This window comes from Rhinatrema bivittatum, chromosome 5, assembly GCF_901001135.1.
Source record: "Rhinatrema bivittatum chromosome 5, aRhiBiv1.1, whole genome shotgun sequence".
Lineage (NCBI taxonomy): Eukaryota > Metazoa > Chordata > Amphibia > Gymnophiona > Rhinatrematidae > Rhinatrema > Rhinatrema bivittatum.
Genome location: NC_042619.1, coordinates 117,693,574 through 117,717,823, shown reverse-complemented (window position 1 = coordinate 117,717,823; position 24,250 = coordinate 117,693,574). Strand labels below are relative to the sequence as shown.

Sequence of the window (24,250 nt, the reverse complement as noted above, 5' to 3'; positions counted from 1 at the left end):
AATGTCCCTGGGTCGGCTACAGGAGCCCTGATGGTGTTGATGGAAGCGAGGTGGAGGATAGTACTTCCTTTGGCACAAGAAAGACTTCCTTGGCCCTGGTCTTGCCAGCCTCCTGAATGAGGAGGATGGGTCTGGAGTACTGGCAGAAAGTTGTTGGAGGGTTTCGTGGTGGTCCCGAAGTTGAGCCACAGCATCCCTCATCCCATCTCTGAAGAGATTCTCTCCAGTACACGGCATGTCAGCGAGTCATTCCTGTACCTCTTGTTGGAGACCCGAGGCCCGCAGCCATATCATTCTGCAGGCACCGATTCCCACTGCAGAGACTCTTGATACTGTCTCGAAAACATTGTAGGTCGCACGGACCTTGTGTTTTCCACACTCCAGGCCCTTAAGCATCAACGGCATTCGGGCATCTTGCTGCTGTTCAGGTAGCTGCTCAGCCACCTCCTGAACCTGCTTCTAGATGTCCCGCGAGTACTGGCTCATGTAGATCTGGTAGGCAGCAATGCGTGCAACAAGCATGACGCCTTGAAATACCTTCTAAGGGCATCCATCGCGCTATGGTCCTTCCCCAGGGGTGCCGAGGAGTAAGTCTTGAGAGCGTTTGGCCTTCTTGAGGGCGAATTCGACCACAAAGCTGATGCTTATCGAATCTGGCAGCCTTCTGGACAAGGTAAACCCTGTCTGCCTTCTTAATGATGCGAGGCACTGTAAGGGGGTGTTCCCATATTCTCAGCAGCCACTCCTTAAGGGTATCCTGTACCAGGACCTCCACGATCACCTTAGGAGGCTCCACAAACTGGAGAATCTCAAGCATTTTGTGCCTGGTATCTTCCTCAGTCAATAACTGAAACGGGATGGCTTCCACCATGACCCTCATAAAACCTGCAAAGGTTAAGTCCTCAGCCGGAGACTTCCTTTGCTCCTCTGGAGAAGGTTCTGAAGGGAGACCCTCTGAGCTTTCGTCTGACTCTGAAGCATCATGTCCCAAGGGGTGATAAGGTTCCTCATCTTCAATGTAGGTGACAGGGTTGGGTCCCTAGGTGCTCGGCCTACTTCAAGAGGTGCAGGCACAGGCAGAACTGGATTGGGGGGGGGGGGGAGGGCAGGCCTCTGCATCTCCGCTGGCCTCGGTGGCGCTTCCACTTCGGAGGAACCAGCGACAACCACCATATCAGTATAAGGAGGCCTCAGTGCCCCACCAGGCACTGATGCTGTCCCGGCAACAGATGCCAGCTGGGTCGGTAACGCACAGATGAGCACATTGAGCTTCTCCAGAAGTGGTACAAGGACGGATGGCACCAGGTCCAGTGCCATTGGTGCCACAGAACCGAAACCCTGCAGCGCCCGGTCCAGCTCCTCCTTGAACGTTGCCAATGCAAGACCGACTGGGAGAAGGAGGGTAGCCAAATCTTCCTTGCACATTGGAGGTAGATCAGTGAATGGCACCAGGACTGGTGGAGACCATCATGGAATCGATGGAAGACTGGCATTCCTCACCATGAAGCCGCTTTGGGGGCACTGTGGCAAAAGCTGGTGCACCCCCAAGCCCGGCAACATGCATCGACGAGGACAGGTGCTGATGCTTCTTCGGCTTCCCTCAATGCTCGGCCCCCATCCTTTCCTGGTGCCAAAGCCAATGAGGAACCCAGCGTCCTCAACCTGGAAGAGATAGACTGTGGTTGGTCTCCTGCACCCCTGTCCACATTGCTGGAACTGACGGTCCCACTGATGTCAATGGCTCAGTGTACATCGGTGCAGCTTCTTGGTTCTTCTATGCCGATGGTTCAGACTTCTTCGACCCGAAGAGTTACTCCATCTTATCGAGTCGAAGTCGGCATCCCTTCGGGGTCATCTAGGCGCATAAGCAGCAACCTCGATGGCATGCGATGGCACTAAGCAGAGGACATGTCTCATGTAGATCTATAATGGACATGGTCCTCAGGCATCAGGGGCATCACGAAAACCGGACGTGGCCATGATAGATGAAACAAAAGGGACACTAACAGAAGACGATGGCAGCGGGATAGCGATGGCTGGCGGGCACTGTTGCACCGCCACCACGAGGGATTCAACCACGAAAGGAAACTTACCCGAATTTCCAAAAACCCTGACTAGGAGACATTACGGGGAGGCACCGTGAAGGATCTGGCAATGGAACAATGAGAAAAAAAAAACTGCGAAAAATGTAAGAAAAATGAAGTTTTATACAAGGCTAAAAAGCAGCCAAAACGAGCTCACTCACACCGCGATGCTTACTGTTCCACGGAAGAGTGTTCCACTGTGGATGCGCAGTATAGGACATAGTCAGTGTACCTAGTCAAAGTTCTAGAAAATTTGACATACATTTTCCATATCGGGGCTCCATCTGATGTCACCCATTTGTGAGGACTACCATCCTGCTTATCCTCGGAGAATATAAATACAACTCTACATGTACCCTTGCTATTCCCAAATCTCTCTAATAAGCTGATTTCAGTCTTGGTCACTGCTGCAACCATTTCCCTTCAATTCTCAAATTACGATTTTCCATACTGCTTTCACATTTATTCTAAAAACTTACCTCTGCAACATTTGTATTAATTTATGTATTGAAAACCACACTCTTGGTAGTATTATCTTGGAAAATCTTGGAAATCCAAACTCCAAGGAGTTTTTCCGGATAACTCGGGTATTCCGATGCAGGGCTGTTATCCAGGTAACTCTGAATATTGTCATCCGGATAAATCTGGCCATAGTATATAGCCCCCCTCCTACACTCACCCCACATCTACCCAGATAACTTAACTGGCTATGTACAACATATAACTGGTTAAATACAAATAACATACCACCTTCAGGGTGAACCAACTCCTCTATTCAAATTAATTAAAAATCATATTGGGTATAGTGCCAAATCCCCCCCCCCCCCCCCCCCAATTAGAATTAAAAGAAGATGCAGGCAATAGCCGCCTGAGATTCATAACAAAAAATTTCTGCTTTGCTCCAGGCTCCCTGCTAGCCCCCACCTGGAACGCCCTAAGGATGTCGGGAGCACAGTAGATTCATATCACTCCTGGAGGCAATCAGCATTGCCAACAGCAAATGTACCAGTGCTGCTATCATAGACTTACCTGACAGCAAAGCTAGATGCCACCGGGAGAGGTATGAATCAGCTGCACTCCAAGTGGCCTTGCGGGTTTTCAGGGAGTTCTGGCTGGGAGTTGGAGCCAGCCATGAGAATTTTCCTATGATGGAGGGACCTCAGCCTGCCATGGCCTGTGACTTTTAAAAAAAAAATCTTTGGAGAAGGTGTGGAGTGGCAGGGCGGGTACAATGCTCTGATATGATTCTAATTATTTTGGGTAGTTGGGAGAGGGGAAACAGGCCTGCTGGCCCTAAAGATGGTGAGGTTTTTTGTTTTGTTTTATTTTTTTACTTAACTGTCAAAAATGTTAAATATAACTGGTTAAAGTTATCCAAATAACTTTACCCAGATAATTTTAGCTGAGTACGTTCAGTGGAAGTCTTGTCGCGCTGAATATCAATGACAAGTTATTCAGCTAAAGTTAGCCGGATAACTTGTCTGTTCGCTGCTTTTCTGAGTATTGACCTCTTATGTGTCTTAATTTTAGCCCAATAAGCTGTTTTTCATTTTAAAAGTTAAACAACCATAAGTGCTGGGCAATATATCCAGTTTATGTGGAGCACCATGGGAATACCAATCACTCATATTGCTAAAACTTATCCCATGAAGTGCAGCAAGAATAAATTACATACTACAATATAAAAAGCCCAATTAGACAAAAATCACGAGTGTCACTGTTGTATATACTTGTAACTTACTATCAGGCAGATACAGAAAAACGCGCGGGAGAGCCGGCAAACGCGCGGGAGAGCCGGGGAGCGCCCGCTCTCCTGGCGCGCGCACAGGCCACTCTCCTGGGCTCGCGATTCAGGAGGGTGGCCTATGCAAATTAGGGCCCACGGTAAAAGGAGGCACTAGGGACACCAGGGCGTCCCTAGCGCCTCCTTTTTGACAGAAGCGGCGGCTGTCAGTGGGTTTGACAGCCGACTCTCAATTTTTCCGGCATTGGTGCTCGAACCCACTGACAGCTACGGGTTTGGAAAACGGACGCCGGCATAATTGAGCATCCGTCTTCCAACCCCCAGGCCGATTTTTAATTTTTTTTTAAAAATTTTTACTTTTGGGGCCTCTGACTTAATATCGCTATGATATTAAGTTGGAGGGTGTACAGAAAAGCAGTTTTTTCTGCTTTTCTGTACACTTTCCCGGTGCCTGCAGGCGTTAATTTCTGAAAGTAAAATGTGCGGCTTGGCTGCACATTTTACTTTCTGTATCGCGCGGGAATAACTAATAGGGCCATCAACATGCATTTGCATGCACTATTAGTTTCAGGGGGGTTGGCCGCGCGTTTTCGATGCGCTATTACCCCTTACTGTATAAGGGGTAAAGCTAGTGCGTCGAAAACACATGTCCAAACCCGGGCAAACAGTACGCTCCACCGATACACCGGAGCGCACTGTACTGTATCGGCCTGTATCTCTTCTAGAATACCCTTTTATTATACAAGACAGCTACTTCACTCATATTTGGCATTCAGAACCCTTACCTTCTGCCTGTTTTCCCAATATTGCAAGAGGAAACACTATTATATAATAAAAATACCTCCCAGAAAAGACATGCTTTTCGATGGAGTTTATCGTTCGTTTCAACATACTGTTAGTCACTCTTTGGCCACAAACAGATCTAATTTTCAGAACACTGACAATGAATATTCACGAAATATTTGCATACATTTGCTCTAAGAAGCAGGCTAATTTCTTTGTTTTGGTTCTCCTAAAAAAACAGACCAGCTCATGGCCCTTGAAGAACAGGGTTATGCTTCCATGTTCTACTATCCGAAGTCTGTTAACACTTTGGGGATCAAGATATTTTATTCAACCCCTGAATATCCCAGTCGGGTCAGATGTGAAGACAAGCCTTCTCCACAGTTAACCACTGAGTTCATTTTTCAGGCAGCCGGAGCACCCAAGTTTTACTGAATCAGCAGGGTCCAAAACACACCAATCCCATAAAGCAACTGGGCCTTGTGAGCTTCAACTTTTATTTCTCCTGTGTCACAGAACCAAAGTTGCTGACAAGCCATGGGGCTATCATTAACAGGAGAATATTCTTGAGGGCAGCTCAAAGCACACTCCTTTAAGAAATCAGGGTTTGGAAGCAACCCTGGGTCTTTCACGCATTGGGCAAGATGGAACATGCTGATCCACAAACTGACACAAGATACTTGAGAGTCTGCCAGTCTTCCTCGCTGGAGGGCTGATTAGTAGCACTGCAATGCACAAGGAGGGAAAGAAATAGAATGATGGAGAAAGATCAGCGTTTCAATGTTTAAAATGTTTTGGACCTCCATGCAAAATATCTGTATGCTAAATAAATGACAAAGCGAGGATCTACTGGACACAAAGCCTATTCAACTACAGCAAAGAGGAGAAAACTTATCAGTATTTTACCATGATGACAAAAAGAAAAAACTGGAGAGAAAGAGCAATTAAATAATTAAGAACTTTAAAACAGACTCCCTACAAGAAAAAACAAAAGAAAATAGACAAATCACTGCTTGCGTGAAAAACCCATAAAAGTAACTCCAAGAAAGTGTGCAACATCTTGTATACACCAAATTCTGGAGAAAACTAATTACTAGAATACATTGTACATGGATGTATTAAAAAGCACTGTGCTAGTTTTTAAGGATGTTACACCGATATTGTCAAAGTATTATAAAAGCAAGATTTAACACCATCAGTCTTATCCTTAACTGAACTTTACATAAAAAGATGGCTTGTTTCTTTGTAATAGTGAGATACTTTCTAACAGACATATATAGGAATCTAAGTCACCAGCCGTATTGTACAGCAGGAAATTAAAATGATTTCACTAGAGATGGAAGCCAAGCTACAGCAGAATGGAAGTGAGTGTCACAAGAACATGAACACCTGCTCTGCTAAACAGAATTATCACAGTGAGTGCAGAGAAGGCTAACAGTTCATTCAGCATTCAAGGCACGCACAAACAAAAACTGGTGTTCTATGAGCTCTAACCAGTAAGGATTTTGTCCTAAATAAAACATGGGGAAAGATACTGCTGTAAAGGGTCCTCGCTGTTAAATTACCAAATTTAAAAAAAACACGGTGTCAGGGTTTAAGGAGTTTCTCTCACTTTGTTTCTATGAAAAATAAAATCTTAAGTCTGGTCTACTATAATTTTTAAGAATGCAAGTAAAGCACAAGTGCTTTATACCCTCAAATATAAGCCAGGCTTACTATGATCTCTCTTGTTAAGCATCCAACTGATTCTTTTACTTCAGAATTAACTGAAAAAAAATTGCTTTAAAATGAATTGGGTTAAGAAAAACACTTGAAACAAGTCCACACCTGATTTTCCCCAGGTTGTAACTATATCCCTTTTCTATACATTCTGATCATGGAAGACAACTCCCAATGACAACACAATGGTGAGGAGGGAATCAAGGGCTACTGTCCATGTACTGAGCAGAAAAGGAAGCAGATTAATGCCCAGAAAGGAAAGAGAAATAAACAAAACAATTGCCCATGAAATATAGCAAACATCAATGATGACCATCATCTCCACAAGTTTTATGCGACAGTCTCTTGCATTGCAACTTTATATGAAATTCTAACATGCTTCTCGCCAAATAACCAGCTAAAACAAGCCACAATGTTCAACGCAGAAGTATTCTGAACACTTTCTTGCACAGGATATCTGACATTCCTAGGCATGGGGAGGGACGACAATCCCAAGTGCTCTTCATGAACCTTCTTGTCAGACAACATTGGACATGGCAGAAAATCCATAACGGTTTAATTAAATGGACACATATGCAGAGCTGAAGCCGATCCCAATGAGAATCAAATGACAAGAAAGAAGTGAGTCTTACAGAAGGGGGCTAAAACAGATGAGCATAAAAAGTATCTACCATTGCTGTCAATGATTTTACAAGAGTGGTTCAACAACATTTCTTGCCAGTCAATTTCACACCAATTTAAAATCGTGCTGTGGCAAAATAAGATTGTATTAGCAGAAAATTCAAATCTCCATGCACAACCTATAATTACACTAAACATTAAGGCTTATCAAAATGGAAAAAAAAACAGTTTGTGTGTTTCACTCACTCTCAAGGGGTTGACTCCTATTATTACACCATTTTTTACATTTCAACCACAACGCATCTAAGAATTGTTTGTCTGAGGGGCTAGACAAACCAGATTTTTAAAAGGCTCGGGTGCTCTGTCTACCGTCAGTTTTAATCATCCTTAATGGGCTCTGTATAGACTTAATATTTTTGCCTCTTCTTATATTCAATACTGCAAGTACAACAAAAGTTAGAAGAATTTCCCTAGCTTTGTTTCTGAAAATGGCTGTTGACCAGAGTTTAATTGCACTGCTGTATAAACAAGAGACTGACCTAAAGACTTTATACTGTTTTCAATTTTTTTTTTTTCAAGAAAGAGGACTTGTTTGTGGAAAATCTTTTGTTCAGGCAAGCTTTTCTTTAATAGTGATCAGGGAATATGCAAACTTCTTCAAGACTGACAATTTAAGTGACACAGTCAAGTCTATTTTAGTATAAAAAATATTTTTGTTATACTACAGCTGGTAACAGAATGCTGACAGCATTATATGATATCCCCCTGCAAGCTTTGCCCAAGAAATACTTTGGGAAACTGTCAATCACTGTGGAACAGAAAACAACATGACTGACTAGATATTTTTTATTGCATTATTTGTTGTGCAGTTTAGAAATGTAATAACGTTTTAGTTTTGCTTGTTTAACCGTGTTAAGAGCATTACAGGCTGTGCCATGTTCTTTTTGCCACCTACCTCTCTGGCAATGTAAAAATGAGACTGAAAAACTAAGCTAAAATTACTCCCACATATTATGTGCGTGTCTGACTTGTGCTAGAGTACGATTTCTTGTAAAGATGGGCAAAATGGCTGCAGTCCTAAAACCTATTCCAAATCCTGGTCTACACTCATCAACTGCAATAAACTCAAATGGCCAAAGTCTACCCAATTGCCTCCAGGACTCTGGCATAATTATGCAGATTCGGGGAGTTTGTATTATCACAACCAATGAATGAGATCCACAAAATCCAACCCACAGTTGAATACCCAGTTTACTGGTGGGGTTTATGATCACAGGTACTTTACCCGCTTCTTGTTCTTAATTTAAAATGTAAGCTGTAAAAAGAGTCATGTGCCCTGCCGTAAAGCACCAGTATGACTTATTTTCAAGCTGCATTTCTGAAAATAAAGATTTACAATAAAAGATTTGTATTTTTTTGGTAACGGTCTTAGTGGTGACCATGAAAGAAATGTTGCTAGTGGGCACTGAAATGTAACTAGAGATGAAAATTTTCTGTGACCCAAACAATCTATGTCTTTATCGGAATTTAATAATGAATGCAACCGTTAAAATTAATGAACACATAATGGAATTACAGGAAAATTAGTTTCTTACCTGATAATTTTCGTTCCTGTAGTACCAAGGATCAGTCCAGACTGCTGGGTTATGCCTCCCTTCCAGCAGATGGAGTCAGAGAAAAGCACCTCCTAGATATACTGGTGTGCTACCTGCGATCCCTCAGTATAATCAATATCAAAGCAAAATGAAACATATCTCAACCTGAGGTTTTTTTGCTTTTGGTTTTTTTTTATTTTGTAAGAACCAATGACTAGAGCAAAAAACATACGTTAAAACTACCCTGCAAACGAATAACATGTTGAAAACATCTGTGAAGAAAAGACAACAGAAACAGGTCATGAAGACGAGCAGACTCTCCTGTAACTGACATTCCTGGGCGGGCGCCTGGACTGATCCTTGGTACTACACGAACGAAAATTATCAGGTAAGAAACTAATTTTCCTTTCCCTGTACGTACCAGGATCAGTCCAAACTGCTGGGAAGTACCCGAGCCGCCTTAAATGGGGTGGGACCCAGAGAGTCCCGCTCGAAGCACACTGCTGCCAAAGGACTCTACAGTCGGATCTCGAACATCCAACCTATAATGCCTAGCAAACGTGTGCAATAACTTCCAAGTAGCCACTCTGCAAATTTCCTCGGGCGAAACACAGTGGCTTTCCGCCCAAGATGCCGCCTGAGAGCGAAGAGAGTGAGCCTTGAGACCATAAGGGATAGGGCGTCCGTGACATATATACGTGGACGCAATAGTCTCCTTCAACCAGCGAGCGATGGTAGCCTTGGACGCCTTATGTCCCTTCTTCGGACCATTCCACAAGACAAAAAGATGATCTGACTGATGAAACTCATTAGTGACTTCCAAGTACCGTAGAAGGGTCCGCCGGACATCCAATCGCCGTAAGTCTCGACCCTGAGCAGAAAGGGCATCCTCGTCCGAGAAGGATGGAAGGTCTATGGACTGATTGACGTGGAAAGCAGAGACCACCTTAGGCAAAAAGGAGGGTACCGTCCTCAGGGATACACCCGACCCAGTTATACGCAAAAACGGTTCCCAGCAAGATAACACCTGCACTTCTGAAACACGACGCGCTGAACAAATAGCCACGAGAAAAACTGTTTTGAGAGTTAAATCCTTCAAGGTAGCGAGCTTGATAGGTTCAAAAGGCGAGGCGCAGAGACCACGCAGAACCAAATTTAAGCTCCAAGATGGACACAGTGCTCGCACAGGAGGACGCAAATTCTTGACACCGCGGAGAAATCGAGCCACATCCGGGTGACCAGCAAGAGAAGAACCTTCAATTTTACCACGCAGGCAGCCCAAGGCCACCACCTGTACTCTAAGAGAATTATAGGCTAGGCCCTTTCTCAAGCCCTCTTGTAAGAAGGCGAGAATATGTGTTATAGAGGCCCGCTGCGGGGCCACTTTCAACCCACAGCACCAAGAGTCAAAAACCTTCCAGACCCTAACATAGGCAATAGAAGTGGACGTTTTGCGGGCCCTACGAAGCGTGAAAATTGCGGCTTCCGGATAACCTTTCTTTCTCAGCTGTCGCCTCTCATAAGCCAAGCCGCTAGACAAAAGCGATCAGCTTGATCGAAAAATACGGGACCCTGTCGGAGAAGATTTGGGATGTGCCCCAGACGCAAGGGGCCATCCACCACCAGGTTGACGAGATCCGCGAACATCGGTCTTCTCGGCCACTCCGGAGCCACTAGAACAACCAGCCCCCGGTGGGATTCTATGCGTCTTAGAATTTTCCTCATCAATGGCCAAGGGGGAAACACATAAAGAAGAATGTCTGGAGGCCACGGAAACACCAGAGCATCCACCCCTTCTGAGCCATGCTCTCTCCTGCGACTGAAAAAGCGAGCCGCCTTGGTGTTGATCCGAGTCCCCATCAGATCTAAGCATGGAGTCCCCCCAGCGGCGAGTTATGAGCCGCATCACCACAGATGACAGCTCCCACTCTCCTGGATCCAGGCTCTGCAGGCTGAGAAAATCCGCCTGGACGTTGTCCACTCCCGTGATGTGGGAAGCCGCGAGACGGCTGAGGCGACGCTCCGCCCAGACCATCAACGAGTCCGCCTCGGAGGCCACCGGGCGACTTCATGTCCTTCCTTGCCGGTTTATGTAGCTACGGTTGTCAGGTTGTCGGACAAAACCCGCACTGCTTGATGCTGAACGAAGGGGAGAAAGTGACGGAGGGTCAAGCGAACCGCTCTGGTTTCTAGTCGATTGATTGACCATTTAGCCTGACGAGGCGACCACCGACCCTGCGTCGACCTGGATTGACAGACTGCTCCCCAGCCTGTCAGACTGGCATCCGTCGTAACGATGATCCAAGGCAGAGGCTCCAGATCCACTCCTTGAAGAAGATGTTCCGGCTCTAACAACCAACTGAGACTGGACCTGGCTGGATCCAGGAGCGGTAATTGCAGTTGATAGTCCTCTGACTTGGGGTCCCAGCGGGAAAGCAGTGCCCTCTGCAAAGGTCGCATATGAGCAAAGGCCCATGGGACCAATTCCAGCATAGAAGCCATATGTCCAAGAACCTGCAAATAATCCCACGCCGTGGGCAAAGGGAGAGCCAATAGGTGCCGAACCTGAGACATTAAAAAGTGTCCATCTGCTGGCGGGGTAGGAATACCTTGCCCGCCCGAGTGTCGAATTGGGCTCCCAGAAACTCTAATTCCTGGGTCGGAGCTAGATGGCTCTTGTCGAAGTTGACTATCCAACCCAACGACCTCAGTCTGTCCAACACCGACTGCACCACTATCCTGCAAAGAGCCTCCGACTCTGCATGGATCAGCCAATCGTCCAGATAAGGATGAACTAAAATCCCCTGGCGCCGGAGGAAAGCTGCCACCACCACCAACACCTTGGTGAATACCCTGGCGGCCGTTGCCAACCCAAAGGGAAGGGCGCAGAACTGGTAATGCTCCCCTAGGACCACGAACCGGAGGAACCTTTGATGGTGCGCTTGGATTCCTATGTGCAGATAGGTCTCCGTTAGGTCTAAAGAGGCCAAAAATTCTCCCTTGTGGACGGCCGCAATGACCGATCTCAACATCTCCATCTGACATGGAACGCGCAAGGCCCGGTTGACCTGCTTCAGGTCGAGAATCGGGCGAAACACGCCATCCTTTTTGGGAACCACAAAGTAGATTGAATAGCGACCGGTCCGGCACTCGTCTGACAGGACTGGAACCACAGCTCCCAGCGCTCGCAACCGAGAAAGCGTCTGAGAAATGACCTGTTGCTTGTCCGGAGGACCGCAGGGTGACACTAGAAACAAATTGCGGAGTGGCCGAGCAAAATCCAAAGCGTATCCGTGATTTATAATATCGAGAACCCACTGGTCCGACGTTACGTTACCCATTCCTCCCGAAAGAGGGATAACCTCCCTCCAATTTGTAGCATGGAGGAATGGGTCGGTGCCCCTTCATTGGAAGGACTTGTTGGGCGTGAAACTATGGGGGCCCCCGAACGGTGAGGTCTCCTGCCTCGAAAAGAATGCGTCCATGCCTGCGACCGGGATGCCGACTGTCTCTGTGGGAAAGAAGACCCTCTGCCTGCCCGAAAACGGCGCTGACCCCGGAAACGGCCTCTAAACTAGCCGGACGGGCGAAACTGTCTAGGCTTATCCTCGGGAAGCTTATAAAAACTTTGTCCCCCAAATCCTTAATAAGTTGTTCCAGCTCTTCCCCAAAAAGCAACTTTCCCTTGAAGGTAAAGGAACCCAATCGGGATTTGGAGGAGGCATCTGCCAACCAATTACGGAGCCATAAAAGCTGCCTTGCGGAAACCGCCGATGACATTGTGCGTGCAGAAGTCCGTAGAAGATCATACAAGGCGTCGGCTGTGTAAGCGACCGCCGACTCCATGCGGTTAGCCTGTTCTGCCTCCTCTGGGGGGAGCTCCTGGACCGTAAGCAACTGCTGAACCCAACGGAGAGAGGCCCTCTGCATGAGACTGCTACAGACCGCAGCCCGGACCCCGAGCGCAGAAACCTCAAAGATGCGCTTCAACAAAACCTCCAACTTCCGATCCTGAAGGTCCTTAAGAGCCGTACCGCCAGTCACGGGAATGGTAGTGTGTTTAATAACAGCCGTGACCGCGGAATCCACCTTTGGAAGCTTGAGAAGGTTCAAGGAATCGTTCGGCAAGGGATATAGCTTCTCCATAGCCCTGCTGACTCATAAGGAAGCCTCCGAAAAATCCCATTCCTTGGAAACAATCTGAAATAACTTAGGGTGGAAAGGGAAAGTTTGCGGTGACCCTCTAAGTCCCGCTAACACAGAATCCCCAGGAGAGGAATCCGCCTCTGGCTGCGGAGCAGGAATCTCTAACTCCCGTAGCACATGCGCAATCAAGGGGTCTAGTTCCTCCTTACTGAATAACCGAAGGATCTGGGGATCATCTCCTACCACCTGCACCAGAGCATCTCCGTAATCACCTATATCCTGGACAAGCAGCCTCGGGGAAATCAGGTTCTGCTGCCAGGCACGGAATACGAGCCCCTGTCCACCCCTGATGCAGCATGGCCCTGGGATGCTTAGGGGATAAAGCAGAGGAATCCCCCCAATCCGATTCAGCCTCTAGATAGGCTTTGTGCATCAAGAGAATAAATCTTGAAGAAAACAGATGTGGCCTCTTGAAGCCCCCCCCCCCCCCCCCCCGGAGGCTGGGAGGAAGGAGGGTCTAAATCTGCCGAAATATCAGCGAAATGCTGAGGGCTTAAAGCAGGCGAGCCATCCTCTCCCTCTGAAGCTGCTGCCGCGTCCGAGCTCGACACGGCCAAAATGGCCACCGCTCCCTCGTCCCGGGGGGGCGGGGCAGTCTGCTTCCCCCAAGCTAGCAGCAGTTTTCGCGGCTCACGCAGCCACGATAGAGGAGAGCCGCGGGCAATCTCCAGCCGTCGAGAGGGTCCCTTGCCCCCGGGAAGACACCGGGAGCAGAGACCCTCCCGAGAGAGCCGTGCCCCCGACTCTCCGCAAGCCGTGCAGGCAGAAGTCCGCGGCATCTCGATGGCAAACCCGACCAGAAAAGCGCGCGAAAATAAAACAGAATAAAAGTCTGTCGGGCCGGGTGAAAAATTCCACCCCCTCCGGAGCCCCGGGGCCGATTCGGGCAGGCTGGGGCTAAATAAGGGCTGTATCAAACTTGCAGAAAAAAAAAGTTCCCTGTATTTTCAAATTCCTTAATTTTTTTTTTTTTTATATAGACAAGTTAACTAAAATTTTCAATAGGCCCTTTGAAATATAATGTGGCTGACTGAGAAATCCATCTAGTATAATATCCGAAGAGCCCCCTTCAGGGGGAAGTACATCCCTGGAACAGAATCAGGGGGAGAGTGACCGGCCCACCGGTAAATACTCCCCTAGCCACCGAGGTTATGAGAAGCTCCAGGTACCTGGCATTAGGGCATTGCCCTGCCAAGCCAACAGAATAATAAGAAGGCAAAAACCGTTGAACTTTTTTTTTTTTTTTTTTTTTAATCAAATAAGGTAAATTGGTCTAGTCAAAGGCCCTACCAAATAGTCAAACCTGTAAACCAAAGAGAAATCTGACTAGGATCAGGACCACAGGTCATGCCTTTCAATCTGCTGGAGTCAGAGAAATACTGAGGGATCGCAGGTGGCACACCAGTATATCTAGGGGGTGCTTTTGAGCTTTTCTCTGACTCCATCTGCTGGAAGGGAGGCATAACCCAGCAGTCTGGACTGATCCTGGTACGTACAGGGAATATTAAATAATCTTTTTCATAGTTTTTGCATCTCTCTTGCAGTCCTTACACACACAGCAGATCATATCAGCAAATGTCACAAAGTACCAAACACTGACTGGATCCTCCTAATCTATATTGGCTATTATGTCAAATGCCATTGTGGTATTGTAGATATGCTTAGCATGACTAGGGCCCAATGATTCTCTGGATAATGCTGGACTATCCATGACCCTTACATCTCTGATTTAGTGGCTCCAGCATGTCTTTGTGTTTCAAAGAGATAAGTTTATCTCCTTTCATCCTGGGAGTCACACCTACATGCAAGAAGCAAAAGGTAGGAGCCCTCCAGGCAAATGCAAATAAAGAGCAATAAAAACACCACCACCACAACAGAACCACCAAGGAGACACACACACACACACCTTCTCTTTCTGCATTACAGCTGCACAATTCTTTGTAATATAAATCTTACATAAAATATTATTACATTAATACCTGCCTTTGTCTCTCTGCTGTACTCACTGCCCTGGGAAAGTGAACTTGGGATCTTGCATTTATATTACTACTACTATTACAATCATCACCGAGCAAAAAAACAATCAGCTACTGCTCTGCATAAAGAACTTTGTAGGTCAATGTGTTTTGCATAAGCAATGCTTTTAAATATTTAATGTAACTGTAGCATTAGCATGTGTGTGAAATTAAGAGACACTATTGTGTTAGGTCTTTTCAGTGCTGTGGTCCTTTGTTGAGTCCCCCATAGCACGCACCATTCCTTATCTGCTTGCTGAATAAATGTAGCATTGTCCATAAGGTCAGCTTTTATTCTCATGATTAAAAGCTACTTATACAACTTCCTTCTCTCACAGGTGAGCAGTAAGAGTGACAGTTATTATCTAATGCCACTTTACATATTGTTCATTAACAGTGCTGCCAGCTTAATCCAATGTCTAGAGGTCAGAGAACCAGTTTGAAACCAACCTCTCATGAGGGCAAGTTTGCAACACTGAATTAACAGGTAACCTAGCTGTTGTGATTTGAGTTTAACTGTCCAGGGCTTTGTGATGTCAAACATTCTGAAAATGACTGACACAATCACAGATAACTGGCCAGAGAGGGGTCTGTTGCATCACCACATTCAAATTCTACTTCCACGCAACGTTCTAAAAACAAGTAAATGTATGTTGTTGCACTTAGTTCCAGAAAACGCACTGATTTCTATACTATAGAGTTATATCTGCACTTAGAAGAATGCTTTATGTGTGATTTGAGATATCAAAATAGGAGCAGCAATTTGTAGTTTGATGAACACTCAGTCACCTCTATAAAAGTTCAGCTAACCATTTAGGTCTTACCTTGGAAATCCACCAATGGTGAGCCCCAATCGACTTACGATATGGATAAGTCAAACATATCTACTACTCTCATGCCCTCTTTAAACCTCTAATATTGATTATTTTTAACTGTTGATAGCTGTAAATTGAAGTTGTTTCCCCACTGTGAAACCCAATTATAACATACCAATGATTTCAGAAATTATTTATAAACTGCAAGGAATGCTCTAGAAGCCAGATGGACTAAAGTGGTATCCCCATTTTCTATCTATGGCAAAAATACAGGCAGATTCAAAAAAACCCGCGGGAGAGCCGGCGCTCTGTGATGAGTGCCCCCTCTCCTGGGCGCGCGATTCTGTATTTAAATTAGGGCCGGCACTAATAAGGAGGCACTAGGGACACTAGCGCGTTCTTAGCGCCTCCTTATTAGCAGAAGCGACGGCTGTCAGTGGGTCTGACAACCGACGCTTAATTTTACCAGCGTCGGTTTTCGAACCCACTGACAACGGATGCTGGCAAAATTGAGTGTCCGTTTTCAAACCCGCCAACTGGTGGGCAGATTTTTTTTTTTTTTTTGGGGCCTCTGACTTAATATTGCTATGATATTAAGTCGGAGGGTGTACAAAAAAGCAGTCCTTTCTGCTTTTCTGTACACTTACCCGGTGCAGTCTATGATTAACCCCTGCCTTTGGGCAGGTGTTAATTTCTGAGAGTGGCCGCACATTTTATTTTCTGTATTTCAGGTGACTAACTAATAGGCTCATCAACATGCATTTGCATTTGATGAGCGCTATTAGTTTCGGGGGGTTGGCCGCACGTTTTCCACACGCTATTACCCCTTACAGTATAAGGGGTAATAATAGCGCATCTAAAACACACAGCCAAACGGGGGCTGAACAGTGAGCTCGGCCGAGTGCACCATTCTGTATCGGCCTGTTAGTACTTCTCGCCCTAGGTCAGAAAGTTGCCAGCATCTGATGGTCTTTTTTGGTGGCCAAAATAAAACAAGTTGGTAGTTTCATGGTAATTAGATCCTAGTAAACATCACTACAACTATTAGTGCAGGGCTTCTCAAACCTGTCCTGGAGACCCCACAGCCAGTCGGGTTTTCTGGATATCCACAATGAATATGCATGAGATAAATCTGCATATCATGGAGATTCTATATGCAAATTGTGGATATCCTGAAAACCCAAATGACTGGAGTTCCCAGGTCAAGTTTAAGAAGCCCTGTATTACTGTCTACAGCACTGTTTCCCAGCCCTCTCCTGGAGACACTCCTATCCAGTTGGATTTTCAGGAATGCCACAATAAATATGCATGAAATAAATTTGCATATACTGAGTCTCCATGATATACAAATTTATCTCACAATTATTCACTGTGGCAATCCTGAAAACCTGGCTGGATAAGTGTCTCTCCAGAAGAGGGTTGGGAAATACTAGTCCACATCATTAATGTCTCTGGCAACTACTATGAATTGTGCTTCAAATGGCTTAACTGGATAACAATAAATATCCACTTTAAATGCTCAGAAAAAAATTTTATTTAAAAAAAAAAAAATGTTTCAAGGAGACTACAAGGTTGAATGGATTGTCAGTTGGGAAAATATTTGATGGTGTGTCTACAGTTCCCAGTGAACATCCATGCCACTAAAATCAAAATTATAATGAGCATGCTAATTGTCAAGGTCCAGAGTATGCACGCATGGAAATACACTACTCCAGGGATTCCTACTCCTCTCCTGTTGAGCTCCATGGCTGGCCAGGTTTTTGCTCTGTCCAGGGGGATATTGCCACTCATTGTAAGCATTGCATTGCAAAAAGGGCTGCCTGGAAGGAGTAGGTGTCCTCATGAAGAGAGAGCGAGCCATGAGAGCTTACATCTTTGAATGAGGGACCCTCCCCCCTTCCTGCCCAGGGCACTACCTGGCCTATAGCACATACTGGGTCTCCACTTTATGCAAATTTATCTCATGCATATTCATTGTAGATATCCTGAAAACCTGATTGGCTGTGGGGGTCACCAGCAGATGTGTTTGCTCTGCATGTGCAGCAAATAAATGGAAGACTAGTTTCACACTTTGCCTTTCATATGCACTAAAAAAATTGAAAAAACGGGAATATTAAAGACTAGATACCAAACAACCCTCCTAATCCAGTGCCAAGAATCACACCAAAATGCTTCAGTAGAATAAGCCCTAAGTAACCACCACAGAGGCCTAAAGTGTTTCCTTCTTTGCTTACCTCACTAAAATAATGTTGACATATTACTACCCAGCAATTTTTTACAACTCCCCTAACAGGATCAGTAAATTTGTATGCTGAAATGAACATAAAGGGTTTACATCTATTTATACTATACATTTCTACCCACTACTGTTTATTGTAACTACAATTCCTGCACCAGTTATAGTTGCTCGAGTTCTCTGTACAATGCACGCCCTGTTAAATGTAAACCGGTTTGATGTGACCCTTGGTCGTGAAATCCGGTATAGAAAATAGTAAAAAAATAAAATAAACTACTATATGGACAGAAGCTCATTGTGAAATTCAAGTTCCACTAAAATTTTAGATTTTGGTCATCTTCATGAAATATAGTTAGGATTGTGCTAATAATATTAGCAACATACAGTCAAAGAGAAGCCACTCATGTCTCAGCAGTCCTAGACAAGGAAAACTGCCATCAGTGCTTTTGTTTTCCACCACAAAATAAAGGACCAAATTACTAAAAGTTCTCTCAGTGTGTCTCTATGGGAAAAATGCCTACATATGGGTCACATATGCTGTGTGATACTGTTCAGAGAAGGAAGAGCAGAAAATCAGAAGGGGAAAAAAGGGAAAGATGTGGCCAAAAAAAAAAAAATCACATGAAAACATCAAAAAGTTAATTTCTCTGATCTTTAAGACCACCACATTATTTCAGAGTTTTTGGTATGCTAAAACAGAAGACAGTGAATTATCAACATTAAAAATGAATATTTATATTAATAGAATTTGAAATTGTATGTAATGTAAGGAAAAAAATTAAAATGTTCCTAGACAGCTAAAGTGTGATGCTTTCTAAACTTCTGGGTGGTACTGTTTAAGAGATATGATTGTTTTGGACTCCTTTTTTGTGTTTTCCCATGTTAAGAAAATATTTATTTTCTTTTACAGTTACTGTGTGGTCCAGGAAAGAAGGGGGATGTTTTATTTTGTTTCCATGATCAACCTACCTGCCCATAGTTGTCTATGCCAGTTACTAATCTATTTAAATTTAATAAATCAAAAGCTGTCCTTAAGGATTGGCCAAGGGTTGTAAGTCCTACAGCTTGAAGATTTTTCAGTTCACTCATAAAGGTCGCATGGTTTTCTTTCCATCCAGCCTGAAAAGAGAAATGCAAGAAAACTTATTTTTCAACAATAAAATACTGTAAGTGGCCAGCCTTTTTTGCTAATGCCAGTAAAGCTATGCAATTCTGCAGCCTTATCTTAATTGATGAAGGGATGATTATAAATACAAAACCGGGGTTTACCATCCACCCTTACAATCACTGCAAAGCAATGTTTTAAAACTTAGACCCTGTTGTGCAAGTATTTGCCTGGCTGTATGTGCAAGAAAAAAACACTGATCGTGCTATTGGTGGCCACTTTCTTGTCTGGATGAAAGTGTGTAGTCCAGCTCTAAGAAGCAGTCGATCACACGACTTCCTTTTACACACTTTCCGTCTGCTGTCAACCCTGCACAATCACACAAGTCTCAGTCTCGACTAGGTTCCCTTTAATGCAAAGTAGCCTCAGAGTTGTCACTTTTAACTTGAAGAAATATCACCCACAGTTCCTTGCTGCACAGCAGAAAGGAAAAAAAAATGTCGGCCATGTTTCTGTCAGCCCCCTGGTTCTGCCTGTGCTCTTCGCCCGCAGCAGGTTGGCAAGCAGAAACGTGCCCGGGGAGGCAAGCGAGTCGTGCACGGAGCAGACCAGAGGCGGATGAACCGGGGAAGGGAGGAAAGGGGTCGGGGGGGTTACCTTGATCCCGTACGGAGGCTCTTCGAAAGTGACCAGCATGTACCTGTCTCCTCTGCTGGCAGGATCCCGGGATCTTAGCTGTTGAGAAGGGGGCAAAAAGGAACAAAAAAAAAAAAAAAAACCAACAGATCTGTTAATAAACGCACCCGTTCTCCGTATTACGTTATATAAAGCAATATCCCCCAACACACACACACACACACACAGCCGGCCCCCTTCACATCCACCCCCCAGCTTTCTCCTGCTGTGCCAGGGCGACGTAGAGTCTTCCTGCATTCTTCGGTTTATTTTACAATACCTTCATGAAAGTCTCTACAGCGCCTTTAGCTATGTCCAGATAGGTAGTGCCCAGATGGGTGCGCTGGTTCATGGAAGCGGACGTATCTACCAGGAAAAGTAAAATGGGCATAGTGCTGCCGGTGGCGATAGCCGACTACATAAGGCAATTTTTACCCCCTAAAAAATTTAGAAAAAAAAAATGTTGGTTCTAAATGGTGTAGAGGGTTTTCTCCAGCGTCCCCCCGCCCGTGTGGAAAAAAAGACGCTCCACTCTCGGTACTTTTTTTTTCTAAACTGAAATTTGTTTGGTTTTTTTTATATGTGTTGGGGGGAGGTGTTGTTTCTTTTCTTGGGGGTTTTTTTTTTCTTTTTTGCCCTGTTGATGTTACAGAAGTTTCAATGAGTCCCACACCACTTCCCCTGCTAGCTCTCGCCCTCTACTGAACGCTTGCTTTCTCACTCCCTGGTTTTAAGCCAGGCAGGAAGTCGGGAGCCTCCCTCCCGAGACACGTCCAGCCGCCACGTGACCCTCCTCACCCCGACTCGATAGGTCTGCCTGCGTTCCTTCATTAGCATATTCAAAAAGTGGAGTGGGGCGGTTTGGAAGCGGCAGTTATTGAGCACGCGCTGGGTGTTCAGGGGGCGGTGCTCTGTAACTGGGACGCGTGAGTCGAGGCGGAAGGGAGCTACTGAGCATGTGTAGTCCAATATTCTGTTTAGTAGTTTGCAGTGTGCGGGGCGTTGGAAAGTCAGTCGCTGGGAGCGATGTGTTAAGGGCGGATGTATTACTGGATCCTTTGCTTCATTTTATTCTAGAATGAGCTAGTAAGCCTGAAAAATGAGAAGCTGAAATAAAGGCTAACGGAGGAGACTTGGTTGTAAAAGACTGTTTTATTTTCCAGATCAGTAATAACGGGGAAGCTGCTGCTTATTACCGGTCTTGCGCCTCTTCTTGGCGCCTGATTTTTTTTTTCTTTTTTATGTGGTTGGTGGGTGGTGGACATGAAGGGTACAGGGTAGCTCATTGTATTTAAACGTGTCCAACCACTGTTTTGTTTTGCGTTTTTTTTGTGCGCTGGAGAGATGATCTTGGGTTCCTGGAGAGATTGGTGGCGGCTTTTTTTTTTTTTTAATTTTTTTAATGAAGGGGGGATGGGAAGGGGCTGCGTTCCCGTGGCGGATTGCATCAGTCTGCGATGGCTCGGGGCTGCTCTGTAAACTGAGAGCAGTGCATATTAATCGGCGCCCTAAACTGGTAGGGGCTGGGGCAGGAAGTTCCTGCACATTGGCCGACAAGTGCTCCCAGGTTGCCCTCGGATCTGCGCAGTCACACTCTGTTTTCATAAGTGTTTATTACTTTTCAAAGTGTTGTGTGCATTTCGGTACGCGATCGGAAGTAGGATTGCGCACTAGTTTATTTAGCTTTTTTTGACTGTATTCAAATGGTTAGAGCCTGGTTTCGCGTGAGTTATTGCTGCAGCTTGAAACAGTTGAAGAGAAGCTCGGCAGCTGGAATAATAACAAAAGTAGTAATTAAGTGTCACAGAGCAGCATTCCCAGTTGTAATAGAGTGGTGCCGTCCTGTAAATTGATCTCGTAGTGGTAGCGTCGGTTCATGTAGGGTCATAAAAATAGAGGCGTCCCTTGTTGATTCCCCAGATTTGAAGCGAGACCAATCTAATTAAACCCTAGAGAGTATTTTTTTTTTGGAAAAAATGACTGTACATGTTCCTGTTTAGCTACGTTGTAAAACTTGTCCTAACGACAATGTTTTTTACATTTATTTTGATTTGATGTATATACTAACTTCAGATACTGAATGCTGTGTTAAATGTCTAAAAAAAAATATAAGACCCAACAAACAAATACCAGGAAATACAAATAGGCTAATTAAAACGCTACAAACACAGACCATAAAACATTAGCTACCCAGGAAAAAAAATGCCATAAAAATATGCAAACTAAATAAGCAGTGTTGCCTTGTTTTAAAAGTGCTTTAAATTTCAAAGTGAAACAAATTGTAGTCCCATCTTCAAAAGCCCAAATGTATTATTTTATTGGTTAATGTATAAGGTATTTTCAGTAATTCCACAAACCCTCCCTTAACAGGTGCAGAGCAAAACTAGAATGCTTTCCCTTCTGCATCCTCATACAAAAAATAATGTCCAGGCACTTTGCTTTTTTTTGGCAGGGTTGTGTGTTACTTCACAAACTCAGCACCATGTAATAAACTTGCCATCTCAAAATGGAACTAATTCAGAGGACTCAAAACAGCAAAAACTTGCATCTACAAAAATATAAAACTGGAAATACTGAAACAGGTCCTAGAATACCAATACACAACCTATTGCAGAATGCAGATTGGAAGACAAAACAAGCTGGACTGCTATCAGACCCTCCACAAAACTTACATGTGAGCAGAATACCTCATCGGTCACACAAGCAGATCCCTTCACCAAATATAGAATAAAGAATTATATATTAGAAAATAAAAAATGAAGCCAGACTGCAAACAGTGCAACACTGAAAACAAGAAGCTAATGCATTTCCTCCTATTATTGAACAAACTAAAAACAAATAAGAGATGCACTGAGGGTAGGAAGGTGATTGCGGTTGATGAAATAAAATCTTTAGGTGTAAAGTTAAATGGTAAGTGGAATTTGGAGAGCTAAATTGTGTGGTCAAGCAATTGAGACCATTTTTTTTATTTTAAGGCTTTGAAATCTGTTGTGTATGCTCTTTATGATTGCTGTAGTGGATTATTGCAGTGCCATTTTTTGGGGTTTGCCAGGTGCAGTTACTCAGATTACAAGTAATACAGAATATGGCAGCTAGGTTTATTATGGGGTGCTTGAGGTGGGTGTTAGACCCCCTTACTTTACAAATTACATTAGCTTCCAATCAGGTTCTGGTTTAAGTTCTTAGTATTGGCTTTTAAAATTTAGAGGGGGAGCTGTTCATATATGGGAAATAGGTTGAGCTGGAATTGACCCATATAGGAGCTGTGGTCCCAATATCATCATTTACAGATTATATTTTCTAAACCTACCATCAGGTTAAGCTTCAAAATACTTTGGTAGTTCTAAGGCTTTGGCATGATCTGCTGGAGGTTAGAGAGGAAGAATATTTAATGTGATTCTTGAGGAAGTTAAGATATGGCTAATAGCTACTGAGGTATGTGAAGGAGGGAATGTGTTAGGGTAGTTAAGGATATGACTAATGATCCTAGAGGTAGGGGTGGTTGAGGTGGAAGTGTTCTGTTTTTTTTTTTTGTTTTTTTTATGAATGTTTTTATGTTTATCTTGCTTTATTTAACTTTTTTGTATTGTTTTATGTTTTTTTATACATCACATTGAGTGATTTTTAAGTAAATCTGGAAAGTGATCCATTTTATTAAATTTATTTATTTATTTATTTAAGGTCTCTTTTATACCGACATCCGTTGACACATCGCATCGGTTTACAAAAAACAAAAACATTTGGGCGGAGCCCTTACATATAACAGCGGAACAAGATTAACTTTTGGGCGGGGCCCTTACGTATAACCAATAGAGTACATTAAACAGGGGGGTGAAAACTAGATATAAATATAAATCAATATGAGTAAACCAACTATATACACAGATAGGAGAGTTCAAAGTACAAAAAACAGCAGGCAAATTCTTAGTCCTAAATCGAAGGCATTCATAGTCATAGCTCGAAGAGTATATATTATAGAGGAATTCTCTAATGGGGGAAATTCTAAGTGGTGGGGGGGGATATGGAGTAGGCTTGCTGGAAAAGCCAGGTTTTCAGTTTTTTTTTGAATTTGGGTGTATGTGTCTCTAGGCGTATATCATGGGGTAGGGAGTTCCATAAGGTGGGGCTGACGAGGGAGAAAGCTCTGCTAATAGTAGAGGAGAGTTTGAAAGTTTTGATGGGTTGGGCACGAAGGGTTCCTTGAAGGGCTGTGCTGGTGGGTCTGTTGGAGGTGCGGGGGAGGAGGGGGGGGTTGATCCAGTTGAGGTTGGAGTTTAACAGACTTTTATGAATGATGGAGAGTGCTTTATAAAGAATTCGTGATTTTATTGGGAGCCAATGTAGTTCTATGAGTGTGGGGGTAATATGGTCTCTTTTTCTTGTGTTTGACAGAATCCTTGTTGATGATCTCTTAATTCCTTTTCCAGGATTTTTTTTTTGCTTCAGTCTTCCTGTTTTTATCTATCTACCAACTTTCCATGTACTCTCACCCTATTCCCAACATTCCCATTCCTGTTTCTCCTTTCCCAGCTGCACTGGTGAGGGAATGAGGCAGAGGAAAGTAGCTAAGGAGTGAGGAGAGTGAGCCTACAAAGTGGAAAAGAAGGATTAGGGAGTGAGGGGGAATAGGAAGCTGGGAAAGGAGAAATGGG

General features: G+C 44.4%; 1 protein-coding gene across 2 annotated transcripts in view; it reads right to left on the bottom strand.

Moving 5' to 3' along the window:
• Positions 1–20,308, bottom strand: part of INTS6 (integrator complex subunit 6) — a 185,674-nt gene extending 165,366 nt beyond the window's left edge. Inside the window, exons 1-3 of one of the 2 annotated variants that reach the window (XM_029602804.1) lie at positions 19,879–20,308; positions 19,581–19,658; positions 18,788–18,937 (exon numbers count right to left, since the gene is read on the bottom strand). In XM_029602804.1, coding sequence (XP_029458664.1) covers positions 18,788–18,937; positions 19,581–19,658; positions 19,879–19,989 — 339 coding nt within the window. In that variant the 5' untranslated portion in view covers positions 19,990–20,308. The remainder of the gene's footprint in view (positions 1–18,787; positions 18,938–19,580; positions 19,659–19,878) is intronic. The other variant, XM_029602805.1, reaches the window with a different exon arrangement.
• Between the last annotated feature and the right edge of the window lie 3,942 nt (positions 20,309–24,250).